This window comes from Eurypyga helias, unplaced genomic scaffold, assembly GCF_000690775.1.
Source record: "Eurypyga helias isolate BGI_N326 unplaced genomic scaffold, ASM69077v1 scaffold34932, whole genome shotgun sequence".
Classification (NCBI taxonomy): domain Eukaryota; kingdom Metazoa; phylum Chordata; class Aves; order Eurypygiformes; family Eurypygidae; genus Eurypyga; species Eurypyga helias.
Window position 1 is genome coordinate 1 of NW_010238434.1, and position 21,321 is coordinate 21,321.

The 21,321-nt window shown below is 37.9% G+C and overlaps 1 protein-coding gene across 1 annotated transcript; it reads right to left on the reverse strand.

The window, feature by feature from the left end:
- Positions 1-19: 19 nt before the first annotated feature.
- Positions 20-20,980, reverse strand: LOC104504478 (G-protein coupled receptor 64-like; the record flags this gene model as incomplete). The annotated part of the gene is made up of 22 exons (XM_010147848.1): positions 20-121; positions 1,375-1,649; positions 1,964-2,063; positions 2,887-3,155; positions 4,010-4,134; positions 4,697-4,800; positions 4,907-4,952; positions 6,121-6,243; positions 6,472-6,621; positions 8,600-8,756; positions 9,093-9,291; positions 10,132-10,856; positions 11,369-11,429; positions 12,141-12,223; positions 13,639-13,673; positions 13,819-13,858; positions 14,933-15,006; positions 16,653-16,720; positions 17,995-18,042; positions 19,850-19,891; positions 20,793-20,825; positions 20,936-20,980. Coding segments are annotated over 22 exons (2,904 nt in total), but the record flags the coding sequence as incomplete, so codon positions are not given.
- Positions 20,981-21,321: the final 341 nt, after the last annotated feature.

Here is a 21,321-nt window from a genome sequence, read left to right on the forward strand (position 1 = left end):
TATATATATTCATATTTACCAGAGTTCTCAGCCAGCCTGAACTTCCCACAACAGAGATATCTTCTCCACTGTTTACGGACATTCTCCTTCGTTACACAGTAGAAGATAAAAATGAAGAACCCTGCAAAGCAAGAACATTAGAGAATGTTGCAAAACTGATTTTGCTACTCCTTAATGAATGATGTCTTGGTTCTCTTTCATTTCCTTTAAGTTTCTAATTAAAAGCAATGACATCCTTCTCTGGTGTTTACAACTCGGAACACTGACGAGTACCTTTCCCTTGCACAGATGAGAGGAATCATACAAACGCCAGAACAACAAATACAACCGAATCCACAAAGCACATAAAGTTTCCTTCTACCAAATGAGAAGGGAAAAACTCTGTGGATCCTGGAATTTACTGAATTCTTTTGGAAGAGAACTCAAAGCAGTATCAAGCAGAAGGTATGATACGATGCTCTCAGGCTGTGCCGCTGTTAGCACACGGTGTGACGCTGTCCCACCTTTCATTAGCAGCCACCCTGTTCCCATCAGCTGTTACAGGACCAGTAAGGCTACAAAATTCTGAGCGTTCATCCAAAGAAAATAACTCATATCTAAAATAATAACAAATGGCACCCCTTTTACCACAAAAAGGGGTACAAAGCCACATATTTTCTAGAAGGGATGGGGCTCGTCCCTGTCTCTTGCCAGGGGCACGTTACACTCGTTGTCTGCTTCTCGTTCACTTCTCAGTGACACAGGGTGGGACCTAATTTCCCTGCTGAAATGCCCACCGTCATCATCCCCCTGTAACGTTTCTGCAGCCTCTGGAACGCTGCTCTTGCATATGCCCCGTCGCACCCCGGCCTTTGCAAAGCCGCACGCCTTTGTAACCACTTCCTATGTGTTCTCAGGTACTGAAGGCCACGCTCAAGAGTTAGACCACTAACTTTTAGACACTGCAGCCGTGCCCGTCCAACGGCCCTTCGCTGAACGGCACACCTCACCCCAAAGCCTTAGGGTAAGTGGAGAAATCGTACCATTTTCCCTAAGATGAACACGCAGAGTGACTGACTGTTTACAGTTGCTCGGTTGACCAGAGAACTACAGTCCCGTCCAGTGGTGTCTGGTTTGCATACGTTTTTTAAATGACTGCAGGTGTAGATATAAATACACTGTACACGCAGATAGTAGCCAGCTTTCCCACACCTTACTGTAACAAAGCTGTAACTTCAGATTACAGCAAAGCAGTATCATCTGTAATTTAATTAACACGTTAAAAGCACGTTATCAAAATTACTTCTTTGCTGCTGAACGAAGAAAATGCCATTTCCAAAATCTGTTGTTCGTTACATTGTACGTGACAGACTGTCACACCAAGGAGAAACTTACCTTGCAAAGTGTTGAAAATGGTAAAGAGGTAAGTAAATACCTCATTTACTGTGAAGAAAGCAAACCCCCAAGTAATTCCCAGCAAGAATGTGAGGCCAGCAACACTCCTAAGGTCTTGAATACTGGTTTTTCTTTGAGCACCAAGTTGTTTTTTCTTTTTGATACGACAGAGCTGGATCAGCACAACAATGAACATGCTGATATTGATCAGGAATATCAGGCAGAAGTATCCCACAGCAGTAACGTAGAAGACAATTCTATTTTTAATCCAGCAGCTAGAAGACAAGGACAGGCTGTCAACCATTACCAGAAACAGAAATTAAGGAAACTAAACTTGAGATGAAGGCACAGTTTGCTGCACATGCAAACCATTTTTCCTCTTTACTGAAAAGTAATTTTTTTTTTTTTTTGGCCAAAGGGTAAGAGCTTTCCTACTGGCCATCACCACCAAACACATGACGTACTGTACAGCTACACACTTCAAAGCTCTCCCATTGCTTCCTTCTCTTCCCCACCTTCACTTCAAAGAAAACCAATTTCGTAGGACCTCCCACCCACCCCAAACAAAAAGTGCCTCCCTTTAACTCACAATTCATCTGGTCTGTTGATGGAAACTTTTCCAGTGGTTATAAGTCCGTAATTATCTGGTGATACTGCCAACACAATGGACACAACTACTGCTGGTAACCCTAAAAGATTGTAAGCGAACACACAAGTGAAGATCATGACAAAGACTATTACGATGACCAGGAACTCTTATATTTTGCTGTGAAATCTACGGCCTGTTTCTGAAATTACTCTGTTGAATTCTGTGGGCTCCTAGCTGTCTGAAAGAACCCAAAACCTGGTGCACTCCAACTGCTCAGGAGCATAACTTGCAAAGAAATAAGAGGAGTTCTTCACAGCTAGCTCCAAACCTTCCTGAATAAGGCAACAAATAACACAAATGGATTTAAAACACAAAATCAGGATACCTGATTTGATTTTCTTTCTTACATCTGCTTTAAGAAAAGAGTTCTATGCATTTTAGTGCCTTCACTCATGTTTACTTAGGTGGCCAGAGAGGATAATCGGGTCCTGAATGCCTTCCTCCTTTATCCACTTTTTATCCCTTTTGCTGCTTTTAGTTAGCAACCGTGCTACCCCAGAAAATGAACGTACATACTTAGGGGCATTTTTCAAAAGAGAACTGATGCCACCCGTCTGGTAAATGTAAGTATTCACATTCCAAGTTGGTTCTATTATACTTCCACAAGGAAAATTCATTATCAATTTGCATCGCAGCAGCCTCTCTTCTGCAGCTAGGGGGGAGTTACCTACCTCTGAAAGGTGGAATATATAGGAGCAGGTTTACTGGTAATGAATACTGCAAGGTCGTAACATTTCATGACTGCTTCATTTTCATTTTGGAAAGGTGTCACATTCACTGAAATACTTCATAGGAGGGTTTATCTATTTAGCATCCATAAGGGAAAAAAGAAAAAACCAAACCAAACAATAAAAAATACATACCCCAACCAACAACACAAAATTTAAGGATGTATTTCCGTACATAGGTATTAAAGACTTTCACAAGGGCCAGGTACATGTGGAAAGCTTCTAGGCCCATCCAGGTGAAGGAAACCAAGAGGAAATAGTGAAGGAATACTGCAACTGCAATGCATAGGCCTCGTGTATCATACAGCGCGATCCAGGAGTCAAGGAGGAAAACTAAGTTGAGTAGAAGCAATGCAGCACACAGCTGAATAAGGATTTTGGAGGGGTAGTCTCTCCGGATTTTCCTAAAAAAGCAAATTGGTGAGATGACATTGGTTGTCCATGGATCCCTGGCTTACTTCCTCTCTTCTAGCCATTAGTGCACAAATGTTGATAAAAAAATATTATTTGGATATATTTTCATTCATATGTAATGCTTCATATACTGCATTTTTACATGGAGAGAGTAATTTGCAAAAGATTCCCAAATTAATGGTCTATATGAATAAAACTTGTTATAATGAGGTTACATAAATGCAAACAGTAACTTGGATTCTTAGGTTTAGTATCCTTATCATCTTTTTTTTCCCCTCCACTGTACATTGGTTTTCCCCTTGTCGCAGTGCTTCCAAAAACCAAAATGTGACTGCTCCTTATTGCTAAGCTAGATGAGGCTTTTGACTGGGCTTCCAAAACCTTGACAAATAAATCCCTGATGGCAGGTTAATGAGAGAAGTGTGCCAAATAACTTCGAGGAGGATTTCCAAAAGAGCATGGAGGATTCAGGCGTCAAGGCTCGAACATATGAAAATGTTCCGACAAACAACAAAGAATACAAATTTGTTTAGAAATACTATCATTCCCCACTGCTCCACATACGCTGTATCTAAACTATTTTATAACGTATTCTCATAATAGCAGTGTGAAGGAATGTGTTTAAGAGTGCTACGTCTTTTACTCCATAAAGCCTCATGATTAATTCACTTGTCCGCAAGATTAACGGTGCTGAAGACCGAATCAACACCCTCCGGCTGAACTGGACAAAGCTGTGCATTATTAACGGAGACAGAATCCGTAACTATTGGAAGGGACTTTGCAGCGAAGACTACAAGCAACCATAACTGAAGAGTAACGGCAGCTTATTTGAAGAGGTACTTACTCAAAGGCTATGTAGGTCACAAGGGTAATAGAAAGAAAAATTGCCGAGAGGCCACAGCCTATGTAGGATATAAAAGTCAGCACCAATTCTTGTGTGGGATTCAGAGGAGTATTTCCATACAAGTTCTAAAATGGAAACAGAATTTAATTTCAGATAACATGTTTATTAAATGGAAAAAGATAAAAAACCCAGAATGCACCTTTCCCTCTGAAATAAAAAAAAGGAATAGTTCTTTTAATCATGGAACTTGTAAAGGTTAACTGAAAAACAGAAGACCTAGTCTAGTCATGCAAGGAGCAGAGTTGGACTCGATGATCCTTATGGGTCCTTCCAACTTGAGATATTTTACGACTCTAATTGTGAAATCCCATTTAATTAAAAACCTGGTTTAATTTGATTTACCCTAATTTTTATTTCCTACAACATACAACTGCCTAAATGTAAAAGCTGCAGTTTAATAAGCACTTAAGGAATTTTTTACTTCAATACAACTCATGGGCTCCCATTCAACAAGCAGCTTAAGCACGTGAGTAATTTTACGGCTCTATGTACTAACACTGAAGTGAATAGAACCTGAGTAGCATTTCATAGGTGGTGTGTGCTTACTGCATCCTCATTTGCTTAAGGTAACACAAGCTTAAATGTTTTCTTGAATTAGGGTTATTGCATAAATTTCAAAATACTTACCATCAAAACAGCAAAGCTCGTAAGGTGGTTGCATGAACAGACTGTTTCATTCACCCTACTTTCTTTAACTGTGCAACCCTCCTGAGACCAGCCTCCATGTCCACCTGTTAAAGGGAAGAGCTTCGTTATTTGCAAAAAGGCTGTACGTACATTAACAGGAGTTAACGTAGCTAAACCAGCACGCTATCTTGGGTGATATCAAGTACTTACCATTTTTATTGAAGTCCCAAAAAACACATCTGACTGTTGCATTATCCTGTTGGGGAGGGGGGGGAAAAAAAACCACAAAACAAAAACTTTTACTATACTACGAGTTTACGATCAAGCGAATTAGCAATTTCCTACAAAATGCAGGTAAGAATAAATACTGTATACAGCAAATACACGTTTTCCATGAACACAAAACTAATTGGGGTGCACAGAAAGGATTCACACTGCAACATGCACGTGAAAGTATGCTGAACAGATCTGGAGTCACCATACAGGAGCTAGCTCTCACGCTTATGCTAAGATTCTGTCCCTGGTAGAACATTATGAATGCTGTTTCAATGTCTTCCCACACCATACAGATTCTTGGGATTTCTCACCCTTCCTGATTTTCTACGTATCAAGAAAATGACCGCACAGAAAAGGAAAACCTCTTACATTTGCCAACATTCGGTCGCTTTATATTATGATGCTGCTAAAGGCTTACACATAGATTTCACACATGCATGTGAAAGTCCTAAAAACAGCAGCAGTAATGCACTATACGGCTACGAAGACTAACACTCCTACAGTTATAGCTCAAAACTCAGTATTACGTAAGTACAAGTAAAGACTACACTAAGCCAGCTCTAGAAAAAACCCTCGTGTACATCAGTGGAATCCCTAGTTTTTCAGTTTATTATATCTTAGTATTTTAAAATCTTTTGATATGGGATAGAAGATTTCAAGCCTTCATGCTCACTTAGGAAAGAGATGCTGTATATGAGCCCTAATACTTCCAGATGGCAGAGCCCTGTGTTTCTGTTTAAGGAACAACACTCCCCCTAAGAAAAAGAAAAAAGACTTCTATTGCTTTCTGGCCACGCAGCACCTACAAATGTCACGACTGCAACATCTCTGTAACAACCCCCAGTGTCAGGCTTTTGTCTAAGAGCTTTTATTCTTTGAAGAATAAAAGAGAAGGGTAGGTGGTAAAGCTAAAAATTGGATGGATAAGTGATAGAGCAAAACCACCTGAAACCATCTGAGAACAAATATTTATACTGGTGATGAACTAGCAGAGACGAGTGATTTTTAAAATCCAGATAGAGATGAAATGGCCACATCAGTAAAGCAGCACTAACTGATCTGGATTCTTAGTACAGTTATTTCTTCTACAACAACTCCAATGGAGGCCACACCGTCATACTTGAAGTCTGCCAAAATGTAAATCATACCTGATTAGGTTTGATATTCTGTAAAGTGACAGTGACATTTGCCTTTAAGTTGCTAACTGTGAGGTTAGCGACACTGGATGATATAACATTGCTGATTAAAGATGCATTCTTCAAGGACAGATCCTGAAATGACAAAAAATAATCAGATTTTAAAATCTCAAAGAAAACAAGAGTAGATTACAGCACCCACAAGCTCAGTTATTGTGCGGCACGAGCGCTGGACAGAAACAGTTACATTTTACGTCAGGAAGTTTTGACGTGTTTTGTGGGGGAAAAAAAAAGTCCATTCATATTTTATTTTGCTCTAGGCTCGAGTTTAAAACCTTTATGAACAGAGGATCCAAAAAATACCTGGAACACAGTGGTCTTTTTAAAGAAGTTGAATATAATTCTAGAAGCCAAGTCCAACTCTTCAGGGGGTAAATTTGTCAGCAGTGATGAAGGAAGCATAATTGAGCCGAGACTGTTTAAATCATGAATTGCATTAATGCCTAGAGAGATCTGAAAAATAAATGCAAGGATTATGCTTCATTTCAGTCACTAAAGGACAATTAAATTATGACTTATTTTCAGTTTAGAACTTCAAGATACATGTCTCTCTAACCACGGTCAGGAACCCACTGCCACGCTCTCATTCCTCTACTGCTTCAACGAACAAATAGCATTTGCAGGCCCAAAAAGGACACAACTAATTGCAGGTCTGCCTGCCACTAAAAATGCTCTGGCTTTACCCATTTGCTGACAGGGACAGAACACATCACTCTGGTGGATTTGAAAAAGGTGAAGAGCAACAACCTGGGTAGGTCTATGTAACTGTGTAGGGAGATGAACACTTCACAGCACAGAAGTTGCCAAAGGCAAAGATTTTTTATACTCCACATGAAGTGTGTCAGAATTCAGAGAAACAGTAAATAGCCGTGATTTGTCAACAGGTTTTTAAGTGCAGCAGGTTAAGCAGAATGTAAGAATATAAACCCTAACTTTATGCTTGCAAAAATGACAAAAATAAACTGGATAAACTACTATTCAGATACCTCACGAGCATAGCGATCTAACACAAAAAAGGACCTGAATTTTCACCCATTTTTCTGTGCCATACTTATAGGACAGAGCGCTTCGTTTAGTACAAAATCTCTAACATTTTCTTGTTGCACATCACTTTGCATACAAATATAATTATCCCAGAGTTCCCGAGAGATGTGGAACATCAGCAGAACTGAAGCAGAAATAATCTGTGTATTCCAAAAATGGCTGTAATAGGAATAACAGCGTAAGCTTTCCACAGTGCCCTAACAATGTGTTTAGACCAGTGGTCTCCAAACTTTTTTGATCACCCACCCCCAATTATATCTAAGTTATATGCATGTACTAGTGTACTAACGTACTGTGCACGTTATAAAACACAAACAAACCCAGGAATTTTAAAAGGATGAGATAAAAATGAAACTTTTATTTTTAAACATTTTATATATTTATTTATTTGTGTTATTAAAATATTTTCTTCCCACAGCCCAATGGAATGTCATGTGGACACCCTGAGGTGCTCACACCCCACTTCGGAGGTCACTGTTTTAACTCAGGATTTATTTGGAGACTGGCTCAATTCCACAAAAGCATTCCCATTGCTCTGATTTGAACTACATGATTACCCGTTGAAAACTGTCTGCATTTCATTGCCAGTGCCATTAGAGTTCCAGAAAATCATTACTTAGCAAATATCTATCTATCAGCACTACCATCTCCCAGTCACCTCACATTCATGCTCCACATACTGCTAAGAAAATAGAACAGAATTCAAATGTTAACATTTCATATCATTTTCAGTATCACAGAATAGTTCCAGTATGGCTTATGGCTCACACCTGATTAAGCTATTTCCTTCTGGGAGGACAGAACATGCCAAAAATCTGTCCAGAGCTTTCCATTTCTCCTTCCTTAAGCTTGCAAGGCTGGTACTGTCCAAATTATTATTTCCTCAACCAGGAGGGAGGTTTTGAGTGAGACAAAGTGGATCCAAACTTTCTAAGCACTTCTTTCTTGGACAGACCAAGTCAGGAGTGACAAGCGTATGAATGCCAATATCCAAGCAGGAGAACACTTCTCTCCTGGAACCCACTGCAACTAATATCCTTCTGACAGATGAAGCCGCCTGGCAACACTCCTTGACAAATTTCAGCACTGTCAGGGTGGGTGATTAAGTGACTCATAATTCAGGGGTTTTGAGGCAAAGTTATTCTGCCAAGCACTCTGTCCGTTCCGACGTTCTGCCTGTACCCTAACAGCTTGTTAGTCGAATGCCAGTTTCTGCTAAGTTTGTTGCTTATTTACACAAAACACTATTGTTTCTCTGAAACTAACATGAACCTGAAATTGTGACATAAACACAGAATAAACTCATGTTACATATAAATGTAAAACCATAAATACTGAAAAATAATATTTGAGAATTGGTAAGTATTTAGAATCACGAGCGTTTAACCTGCAGATCCGCCGAGTCCTGGACAGCAAAAGACATTTGGTCGGAGCGCATGCCATTGGTTTTGACAACTGCCAGAGCCAAGGAAGGGGAGGCAAAATCAGCAGAAGTTGCTGAGAAGTTCAGTTTTAAGCCAATATAATCCACCAGTTTTATAATTCTGTTAAGAAAAAGAGATCCTTAGTATTACCAAGCACATACACCCAAAATTCCCAAGCAAGTTGTGGTTATGAAGCAACAATCCAAGCGTAGTGTAAAATAGGGCAGACTCTGCATACTTATTGTGGTGTCAACACAAACAAATGCACTGTTTTCCATGGCATTTTGTTAGAGTAGAGCTGGTAACTCTAGTGATACTCCTTCTGTTGTGTATAAATACATTCAAGCACATTAAATACTCTTTTGGATTATGATTATGAAAAATGAAACTTGCTGAAGCCAACTTATCAAGGCAGTCAATACAACACACCTTTAATCTATTGCCAGAATGACCTACCTGTTAGAAATTCGGGGTGGTAATGGTTGAGAAGCAGTCAGGACTTTGCTAACCTCGCTAACCATCCTTTCTACGTCTTTCGGCTCTACTTTTCCAGCTGCTAAATCATTTTCTATTTTGGACACGATCTGCTCCGCTGTGGTGGCGTTAATGGTGGTATACGCAGAAGTTGTGTGTGTCGTAGCTGACAGTATCTTTCCTGTGACAAAAGAAAAGTTTTGCATTTATTTAAACCTTGTGTTCAACAAATGAAGTAAGCTTTGAGAAGCAGAAAAATTAAGCAGTTCTCTTGACCAGCAAACCTTATCACAACCTGTAAGGCCTCTCAACATGTTATGAGAGACAGAATCCTTTTTTCTCCCTATCAGCTACCCCGCAGATAGCAGTACTTTAAATCTTATGAAAAACCTTAAGCAACGCTTCAAATGGCCAGCATTAATTCCACTTTTATTGATTACAAAGTTCCTCACATCAGATCGTTAGTGGTGTTAAAATAATCTATTATTTTGTATTTTTAGCCACTGGATGCCTGAAAGTAGAATAAAATCAAGGTAAGATCAGCAATTTGCAGGGCAGCTTGTGAAGATGCGTATGATCTTCGTAGAAAAATACACAGCCGCTAAGAATATTTCTAATCAGTAACAGTATTTTAAGGAAGATCCAACACTGAGTTGCAATATTTTAAATACTAGCTTAGTTAAAAAAAAAAAAACAAACCCAACAACCAACACTGGCTCTGTGATTCAATTTTCTCTGCTAAAGGTACCTGTTGGGAACTCAGCACAGAACCTATCTGTCACAGTTACCAACCAGTTTGCTGGGTGAGGTACCACTCGTCCCGGTTGAAGGCATTGGAATGTATTTTAAAATAAGTACGCACCTCATGAGAGTTGTGTCTCAGGCTTTTCACAGTAACTGGAAGGTCACAGGTCACATACATAAACTTGTTTAATGAAGTTTAAAAGCAAATTCAGTATGTGGCATTCCAATTAAAAAGGAAATTAACCATTTTACTTGTCATATTTACCTGTGCTCCCACTAGGCAGGCTACCGTGGCCATCAGGAGTAGAACGAGGATGAGAAGCCGAGACAGAATGGTTGACAGGACTGACAGTAGGCATCAAAGTTATTGTGAAAGGAGTAAGGGGAAGAATAGGTGCTGGAGTAACACTTTTGTTACCAGAAATAGATTGGGCTGAATCGGTAGCCGGATGAATCTGTGCAACAGATTCGGTGGTAGTCACAAAGGGGGGGATTGCTACTGGGGGTTTGGAGGGAAGCTCTGAAGAGGAAACTGCAGAATGTTTAGTGAAACTTACAGAAGGAGAAATTACTGTAATAGGCTTGCTAAGATGTGCGGCATCAGATTTAATTGAGAAAGCAGCATTAGTGACAGATTTTGTTTCAGGTGTGGAAGCAGTGACGAATTTATTCGAAGCTATGGAAGGAAAAGTTGGCATGGTAGGTTGAGCAAGAGACTCAGAAGAGGAAAGCGTAGTGGTAACAACGGTAGGAGACAGAGGAGTTTCAGTAGTCAGTGTGGCAGAAGTTTCAGAGAGAGAATCTGTAGCAGAAGATGCGGAGGGAGTTCCAGAAAAAGAGATTTCTGTGACTGGTGGGATCAGTGGTCTAACTGTGGGGCTTTTTTTGGTAGAAAGCAATGTGGGGGAAATAAAAGTTTTAGATTTGGGGGAAGTCTTTTTAGGGAGAGAAGGAGAATGAGAGAAAGGAACCCATATAGAATGAGGTGGCACTTGTATGGTACTGTAAAAAAAAAAAGACACAGAAATGAATGTTAAATTTAAAAATTGTTTATTAAAGAAAATGAGTGATACTAGAGGAATACGTATGAATGATATGGACATACGACTAATAATGTATATTTTAAAAAACAATCAGATTGTACGTTTCATGCTCTAGTAACAAATACTGATTTCCTAACATTTTGAGGGTTCTTGCATTCTGTTGTGCTGTAGTTGTTAACTAGCAAGCCCATAAATACTACTACTGCCTTGGCTGCCTATTCTGGAGGTGACCTGATGGTGAACACAAAAGCTATCTGCATCATTGGGAAAAAAAAACAACCAAAGAAGGGGAAAAAAAAAAGAACGGGAAGGGGAGGGGAGAGGGAGGAATGGGGAAAGAGCTACATAGGAAAACGTCTGTCAGGTTGTTCCTGTTGAGTCCTTCCTGGCTATTACACTGAAACATGAAAGTTAACTATTAATGCATTAGGAAATTCAGGAAATGAAGTCAAATTTTGTATTTATACTTACTACATTTGTAATTCTTCAGCAGTCAAGGAACAGTATTTCAGTGATGAACAGCAGCATTTTTCTGAGATGACAAAGAAGCATTAACTTTGTCTATCCTGAAGCACAGAAAATTGCTAACACTATTCAGTATCATAATATTCAAGTACTCTACGTATTATGTTAATTATTATAACAGTAAAGTGTATTTTGTGGTTTTTAAACAATAGTGCATACTGCATAATTAGTTTTGATTTTTTTTCTGAAATGACGTTTCCAAAACAGATCTTGACCAGCCAGAATACTGCAATACCCCCAGATTTTCGTTCAGTGCCTGACAAGTACAGATTTCTCTTTTTGTTACTGTAAACAAACCAAAATGCAAAGCTACATCTTTTGAAACAAAGGGACAAATGGTGTGAGTCATCACTCCTTACTATCACAATACCCCTCAGAAAGCCTGGCTACTTCAAAAACTTTTCAATCCAGATCACCCTTTCAGTATCACATTTATGTTCTCAAATAATTTTGCACCTAATCCTTTCAAAGTCTGCTTTATTGTTGTAGCCAGCAATTTGGTACCAAAGTTTTTTAAACACCTCTTTATCTTCCCCCTCCCCACCCAAAAAACAGAAGGCTGCATTTTTGACACATTTATATTGTTCACCACACAATCATTCTTATCTGAAAGTATAAACCAATCTTTTCTTTCAGCTGCTTGGAGGTCACCTGTAAAGACATAAAATGTAATCTGAAATTGTAACTGTGATGAGACCCTGTTTAAAACGTAACTTACCAAGTGGGCTTATTTCTGCTTTTTCTGTTAAACTGCTTATATTCGCTCTCTCAGCCAGCTTCATTATGAAATTGCAGTGTATACTATAAGGAGAAGAAACAGGTCTGGCTCATCTTTGCAATGCATGAAACTAACATCAAATGCTAAGTGAAAGCACATCAGCACAAATGCTCAGTGAGAAAGCACATTTTCCCCAGGCTTTTCAGATTTGGGGATATCTTTAATGCACATAAAACGCTATGCCAGACTGAAAAAGAAGACTAATACATCAGTTTGTGACAGCTTATTTTATCTTTTCTCTACAGACACTGGTGAATCTTAAATGTGGACCTCCCTAATTAAAGTTAGCCATTAAAGAGTTGATAATTTTATGAAGACAATAACGTAATCTCCACTGTTACTGTAAGGAAACTCCAGAGAGAAACTAGCAAGTGTCCTAGGTGGCTATGTCAGTGTATATGAAATCCCCATCACCTGGGGAAAGCCAGTGTTCTCTCTTGACTTTAGAGAGAGCTTAAATGACTCATTTAAGCATGTAACTACACATTTACAATTATGGTTTGATGACACGAGGCCCTGCCTAAACCACCAAACCTACAGTAAGAATTCTTCATGTTCAGCAAACTCAAACACATGCGTGACGGAAAAGGCAACACGTAAAAGATGAAGTGAAGCTTCTTTCCAGCTAACAAGAATGAAGAGTACCACAACTACTGCCAGTATGTGACACGAAGATGTGATTTGACTTTATGTCTATTACTATTTCAGTGGTCTGGAATTTTCCTTCATCCTAAACCAGGATGATAATCACCAAATTCACGTATTTGGGGAAACGAAGTTCCAAATTTTGTTTTAGAATGTAGTGTTTCCAAGATGATCAGTTTAAAGGATCAACAAGTGAGTGGTGAGTAGCAATTAAATTGACAGACATTATCTACATTTCAGGGTTTCCAGGATCACCTCTGTGGAGCAGCCTTGCCATTCTGATATCGCGTGGCTTCTAAGCTCTGAACTGGTTTCCTTCTCATGCTTCCCGTACCCTGAGAATGGGTGATTTCCCAAGCCGAAGAACAGCAACTTGGGATGTCTGAAGCAATTCCCTCATAAAGACTGCATTGTATTCATAAGCACTGGAAGTTTGGTGGCCCTCAATCCCATACCCTTAGTAGTTAAACTGTTATGTGACTTGGGTAATACAAAGATGCAGAAGAAATATGACAGGAAAGCCTGTGCTTCACCAGAAGATTAATGGAAAGCAACACAGTTTGGTTAAGAAAAAAAAAAAAAAAATCTAACACCCCCTCCCCCCCCAAACTCTAATGCTAGGAGAATAATGTGATCAAAATTTGTTAGTCTGCATATACTACTCCAGCCTGTTTCTCAAGCTTAACTTCCTAGAAAGCTTGTTTTCTTCTGTTACATAGCCATTCATACTTGATGTATCAGAAGACAATATATGTTTTTATATATATGAACCTTTTAAAAATTAACAACAAACCTCTGGTTTTCCATACTGCATTCCATAACAGAAGACTGTAATGACAAATGAAAATTAAAAAAAAAAAAAAAATTAATTGTTTCATCAGGAGAAAACAGGATTGATACTTAGATAATGACATTATGAGAAATAAGTTGGAAAAAATGTTTTCCAAACAGCAACAACAATGAGTAATCTTACCTCACTTAGGGCTTGTAAGGTCTTGTTGAACTCTGAAATTCTTTAAAATAAAAAGTTACCTTTATGGAGGTTTTTTACATATGTTTCTAAAGACAATTACAGCACCATAATGAAAAGAACAAGCAATTACTGGAAATCCCATATTTTCCAGCCGATCGGTTATTTTTTAAAATCATGTCAGTTCTAATATTGTAAAACCATTTTTCAAAGGATTAAACATTTTTAAAGTTGCCTTTTATTAGTCCTTCCATAAAGCAATTTTAAACATCTGTCATCACATCTTTTAACATGAATCTACTTCTTTAAAGGTTGTTCAAAAGATAAATAGTAATGTTGTCTTTTGGAAACAAACATTTGGAATAGAATTCTGAATATATACTCAAAGCCACAGAAACAGAATGAGTAAGAAATAGGGATTTCATCTACAAACAAGACCTGTCAGTCAATTAGATATTTTTGAATTTCAGAGTAAGCTTTGGGAAATGCAGTAAATATTCACTCATTCAAACCTCTCCTTATAAAGACACTGAAAGAAGAAACTACACCAAAATAAAAACATAGGTATGACTGCAAGAGTACATATTAAAAAACATGTTGCTATGGAAGATCTCTTAGTAGTTTCCTAAGAGAGAGCCCAAATCCCTGAAATTATTAAAGAAATTTATTCATGAAGAGCAGCAGACCGGCATTCTCAACAATCCACAGCTCATGTCCTCAGGTATTATTATAATTACATTATAATATAAATATTTATTAGACATTATGAAATTATTCTAAAATTACAATCATGTTCTTATAATTATTTTTATGACTACTATTATTAATACACATCACATATAAAGAACAAGGCCTCTGGCCCCAAGGAAACTAAAGGACCTAAAAGGAAGACAGCAAGAGCACTGTTTCTTCAAACAAACTTCAGTGGTATCTCAAACAAAACTAAGACTATCCTAACCAGCTTTATGTAAAAGAACAGTAACTTACATTTCCTGAAATTTTAATTTGTGAAGTACAGGAATAATGCAAAGTGAAGGGTCTGCTAACCACATAGAAAGTGTCACTTCATCTTTTTAAAAAATAACAAAAATTTCAAACTTTATTTTAAATTACTTACCTCAATTCTTGTGTGGTAGGCGCTGGAATTGCAATCAATTTCGTAACTTGATTGTTCATGGTTATGTTATTAATCTGTTAGAAACAAAGATTTCACAGCTAATGAATACCAGTAACTTTTACCCTTAAAAGAAACTTCTCTTCATTTCACACATTTTAACAACCTGAAATTCCAAAGGTAAGAAGCAAATTTTCTCATGAATACACTTCAACGAATATTTACCATGACATTGTTGTCACAACTTATGGAAGGAATTGGCTCACTGAATTACAGAATCTGATTTGTGAAAGACATGGGCAAGAGGATCGTGATCTCACGTTGGAAAAAGAGGGATTTGGGTTAGTTTGCAACAAAGACAGCTTACGCTAGACACTGAACAAACTTTCTGACTCAAAGCACAGCAATGGGACAACCTCCATCATAGACCTAAGTAACAGAAACGTCAAATCACGGAATGATCTGGGTTGGGAGGGACCTTAAAGACCATCGAGTTCCACCCCCCCTGCCATGGGCAGGGACCCCTTCCACTAGACCAGGTTGCTCAGAGCCCCATCCAGCCTGGCCTTGAACACTTCCAGGGATGGGGCATCCACAGCTTCTCTGGGCAACCTGTTCCAGTGCCTCACCGTAAAGAATTTCTTCCTTGTAACCAATTTAAATGTCCCCACTTTCAATTTAAACTCCTTACCCCTTGTCCTGTCACTACAGGCCCTTGTAAAAAGTCCCCCTTCAGCTTTCTTGTAGGCCCCAATCCTGAAACCTGGGAATGATCTAAATATAAGATCTGAGGGCCAGGGGATACACTAAGGTTTATCTAAAGGCCCTTTATAGACCTGCATTCTTATATTCTTCTGGTTGCTACCATCACCAGTTATTTCTACATTTCATACAAGCAGCGAGTACCATGATGAAAACATCATCTAACATGTATGTTATTGACATTACCTAAGAATAATTCTGCTAAATACGAGTTTCATGAGACAGGAAACTCATTTTTCTAATAGCTGTGCACAATGTTATTACACTACGGCTGTTTCAGTAGGCATTATCACCACTGAAACACTACACAATGCAGAGGTGGGTTTTGCCAGGGGCCTACCCCTGCCCAAACTCAATGCTCCATGTGCACCTGAGCAGTGGATCTCTGCAGTGATTTTGCTGACTACTGTCATGCCTGCAGACTGGCATGTGAAATCTCAGACTGAGTGCAGACAGGGATGTGTAGGAGAAAGATACAAGCTCCTTTACAAGTTAATGTCCTTTTTTTTTTACCCCTCTCTTCAGTTTTCCATCTACAACAACTAAACATTCTCATCCTCATAGGATTATCTCAACACTGAATAATCTATATGGTCCTTGTTTTGCATGATACCATTCTCTTAAACCTCTATCGTATTGAATAAGTGGACCCACTTGTGTCACAGAGGCCTACTGCAAAATTAATAACCAATTAACCACATGCCAAAAAACAGAGAACAGTAGGAATTTTACTTAGCTGGAATTCTAAAATTTAACTGCAAAGCAGCTGTTTAAGAGAGAGAGAGTAGATCCATCCACTGCACAAATTAATTTGTACTGTATTTGAAATGCAAACCGTATTTGATCTAAAACTACAAAAAACATAATGAGAATCATGTTAGGGTAGCAGTATTTTAAGTGTAGACAAAGAAACTAATTTCAATCTTCCTTACAGTAAAGTTTTAAAAGAGAGAACACTTACTATTTCTACATTTAGTGACGTGTTGCTTTCTTCACTTGCCTGAAGTTTAGCCTTGCCCACATAGAACACTAAAACCAAAAGGCAAAAAAGTTAAAAAAAAGTCAATGGTAAACCACGATGTAAAAATTATTTGAAAATTGAAAAGTTCACTGTCTTGTGTTACAGTAGAAGAGAAATAAGAATACTTACACTAGCTTTTCTGATTATTCACTATTTTTGCAATTGTTCTTCCATCTCTTCCCTTCCTATTTCCACAAATCCAACAGCTTCGTTATTTTGTGTATATTTATTTTTGCTGACTATCTCAAAATTCCTTCTAGGTTTTGGTTTTGTTTCATTTTGTGGTGTTTTTTGTTTTCCTCTTTCTTCTTCCCCCAAAACAGAAAAACTGCGCTGCACATTACTATTAATACAACTCCAACTCCCACCACAAGAATGAAATCTAGGGGCAAAGGCAAAGTGACACCCTGAAAATTATTCCCTTGCAGATTAAAGAACTTTCAGGACACATTAATTCAGAGCATCATTCAATAGTCCTTGAGGGGGGTAGACTCATTTTGGAGACAAAGAGGAACTTTTATGACACGTCTCTTCCTGCAGCTACACATTCAGTGTAGGCTATAGGGAAGACCTGTACATGAATGCATACATGGCATCACCCAAATCATCTAGCAGTTTACTGTGGCAACCAGCAGGGGAGCTTTAGGGGCAGGGAAAGGGAGGTGGGGACTTACTCATTCTGCCTCCTTCTAATCTATAAAGTACTCAGCATATGGCTGCTTGGCAGAAGTGACTTCATTTTCTTAAATATTTCTCACAGAAGCCATTTAGCCAAGTGCTTTGGAAGGCAGCAACAGGGATCAACAAAAACTCATTTATCATGTTTTTGTTAACACGCATAAAGGGAACATCACTGCCCATTCCGTTTTCCTTTGTTTGTCTGTTCTGGCACATTACACTTTTATAATACACACAGGCTTTTACAATTCTTCTAAACACTATTTCAACTTCTATTCCTGACAGAGTTAGGCTCAGCGTGGCAGACATTAGCGTCTACCAAAGCACACTTGTTTCTTGTTTTCTCAGGTTTGTAATTCTTATCCGCAACTGTGTATCCTTTGATAAAGAAAGAAATATCAAAAATACAGTAGAATAAATATGACTTTTAAATAAACCCCCCACATTTCACATTAATCTTTTAGAAATTATACAAAATCTCTCTAAATTCACAAGAAAATTTATTACAGAGCTAGCTTTTACATAGGAACTCAGTTGTCTCATTACACAGAAAAGAAAATAGTTGGACATGCTTTTCATAAAAAAAAAAAAATATCCCACTAACCTGAAAAATTACAGACGGTTGTTATGTTGCATAAAATCGTTTCTCCTGCTATAGCTTTTTGGGGGGTGGGAAAAAAAAAATCTAGTGAGTAAAAAAGTTGAACTTTAACCCAGTACTGACAAACATACATATTTACAATCATTTCAATGTTTTAAATGTAAGGGTTATTTCCTTTTAGAAATATTTCACACCCTCTCTAGACTTCACTTCTCTAGGGCACTTACCATTACATTTTCCAAGAAGCAGTATTCAGAGTGGAACAGGCTGGTTTTGATCAATTAATTTTTTTACACTTCCACAGAAGACCTACATGCAAGTGGTCTCTAATTTAATTTTTTTTTTAATCCATGCATATCATAAATAAGCTCTTCAAATATCACAGTATTTAATCACTAAGTAGCATATTATCTGCTTCTGAGAATCCTACTACAGCTACTTGTGATAGCATGAATCTAAAACCATTCTACCTGATAGAATTCAAACTGCTAACAGCAAACGTGCATGCTCATCTAGCGGAACACACCTTTAGATACTCACAGCAAACTTCTGGTTGCTGCTGTATTTTTAATACTACCTACACTGTAAAGTATTAATACTGATTCCAAATTAAAGGCACTGTAAACAAATGGCTCTGTTGTACAAAATCAAAATAAAGGACTGGAAAGATGCTTGCATCCAAGACAAAATTCCCACACTTGATCATAAAAACAATGTGGCAACACAACTTTCCTTACTTAAGCAGCCAGATTTACCCCTATTAAGAGGAAAAAAATATGCCATTTTCATGCTGTTATCATTAGCCAGTATTAAATGAGATTGTTTTGGGGTGGGGTTTTGTTTGTTTGGGGTTTTTGGTTGGTTGGTTGTTTTACTTTTTTGTGGTACAAATGTTAGCCTGTTATAACCTGATGCTTCATGAATTTTCTCACTATGAATACAAAGCCATCAGAGGGCACGAATTGTAAGCTGGTGGCAATATGCAAATTATTAGAAAAAGTATTTTTTTCAGACAGCAATTTAGATTCAATAAATTTTCCTTTCCTTTTGTGTTGACAGTTGTCAGTGAAACAGTTATGAAAATTGTATCAGCACTTTTTTCTTTTAAACAATCCTTAAAGAAATACAGTGCTCATAAATAACTGAATTTGTCAAAATTATTAACTGCATAACATGCAACACGAGTAACATCAGCCTCTCTTCCTTTACAGAGCACCCACTTGCATGCCACTTCATCTTGCTTAGGATCTCTGCATGCCAACAAAAGGCACAAAATAGATAAGCAGTGTGGAGGATAAAAGGCTGATCCAAAATCACTAGCGCTTCCAGCCCCCCAAAATCATCACAGATCTATACAGCTGTAAACTTTCTGCAGGTCACATTCACACAGTCAAATTACACTAGCCAGTATGGCTCCAAGCCAGTTCAGCGCAAACACATCCTAACTGGTCTACTAGGCTCCTAGATGGGTAACAAAAAAAAAATAAATTCAGCCTACTCCTATAGAGTGGACCCACCCTGAGAACATACTGACTGGATTCAGTTGCTTCAATCTACTAAAAAGCCTGAGCATTTTTTTTTTTACAGTCCCTGAGACTGTGTTTCTTACACCTTTTGGTAACCTGCTGCTCTGACTTGGAAAATAACCAAATTCTTCTATACGTGGCCATTGAGGCAAGCATTGCAGAATTAGACCTTCTACCAGACTGGAGATCGATGTGAAGTAAGGCGGACTGCTAATATGACACATGGTAATTCCAAGAAAAAAGATCCTATTAAAAATATTTGGGAACAGACTTCCTGAAGTCACACACACTTTGAGAAGCATAAAAGATCAGTGGTGATATATGAATCCTACCTGGTGCTATGGTGGAGTAATAATCAGAGATGTTAAGAGTTTCTGGTTAAAAAAAAAAAGTTTTAAAATTAAGTTTTCACATTTTAACTTCAAAAGCCTATGAAGTACATGGCACAAAAATAAGAGACTAAAGGAGACATTAGGAAATTGTCTTCCCCGCAGAACTGTAAACACATGACTATTTATAAAGGAATTTATTTACTTTCAGCATGGTAAATAAGAAAAGCAGCATTCAGAGTGAGATCCGTCCAATCAAATGTTTATGTCCCCATAGGAGCCAGTTACTCGAGGCTCCCCATTTTCAGTGGAGAAAGTGGTGTTCTTAAGGTGAGATTCCCATTTATCCTACTCTACATGGGCACTTCCACATAACGTGTTATGTTCTAAAAACGTGTCTTTCTGTCCATCAACTCTGAAGACTAGCAGGATGTCCAGCTCATGTACACATATGTAGGCAACTGTACAGATACAGGATGAACCTACTCCTTGTTTTTCAAAGTCAAACACCACGATAAAAAGGGGTAGCAAGTTCTTCTGGTTGAGTCCTTACTGATCCTATTTGGCAACTCATTGCAAGAACATGTATCCTGTAAGTGTCTTTAAAGCATGCAGTGTACATTTTAGTTCTGTAAGATACTTTAAATAGTATCAGAAACCATAGAAAACATTCTGTCTATATATATACACACACACACCCCAAAAACTGTATGTAATGTATTATTTTGAATAAAAAGAAAAGGTTAACAGCTCAGTGTCAGTTAAATGTGCTTCAAAACCCCACCCATGGATACTTAAAATACAGACTGGAAATTTTAAGATCATGTAAGAAAAGAATTATGGACTAAACAAATCCCAGTTATTTAAAAAAAAAAAAAAAGGTAAACTTTCATGAATGCAACAAACATCTCGTTTCAGACCTTATTCTTTCCATGCTAATTCTCACCTGCAGTTTGTGTAGTCTCCTCTGAAGTCATATCTGAAGAAGAAAAATTAAAATAAGTAAAACCAATAAAAATAAAATACAAATCTAAAAAAAAATCTAAATATAACTAAATCTAAATAAGTGTAACATTAATAAAATCTTGCCTGAAGGATTAATAGGATAGGTGATAAAAGTAACAATAGAGGATTCTGAAAAAAAAAAGGAAAAAAAAGTAGTAAAAACTCTATTAATAAAATATTTTATTGCTGTGAATTTTGGAGAAAAAAGATCAAACATGCAAAACTTTGAACAGGAACTGCATATTATTTATCTAAGTTCCATTTTAAGAACAACTGCAGAGCTTGTTAAGAATTTTCACATTATTTCAGCAATCTGAGTATCTGAATACAAACAGTTGGTAATCGAGTTCCTTCAAATAAGTCCCTTTTATCGGTTTCATTCTTTTAGTAGATGCAGACGAATTTGGCGCATCCAACAGCAATAGCTGCTTAACCCCAAGGACCTTTTTCCTGAATGAACTCCAAACATT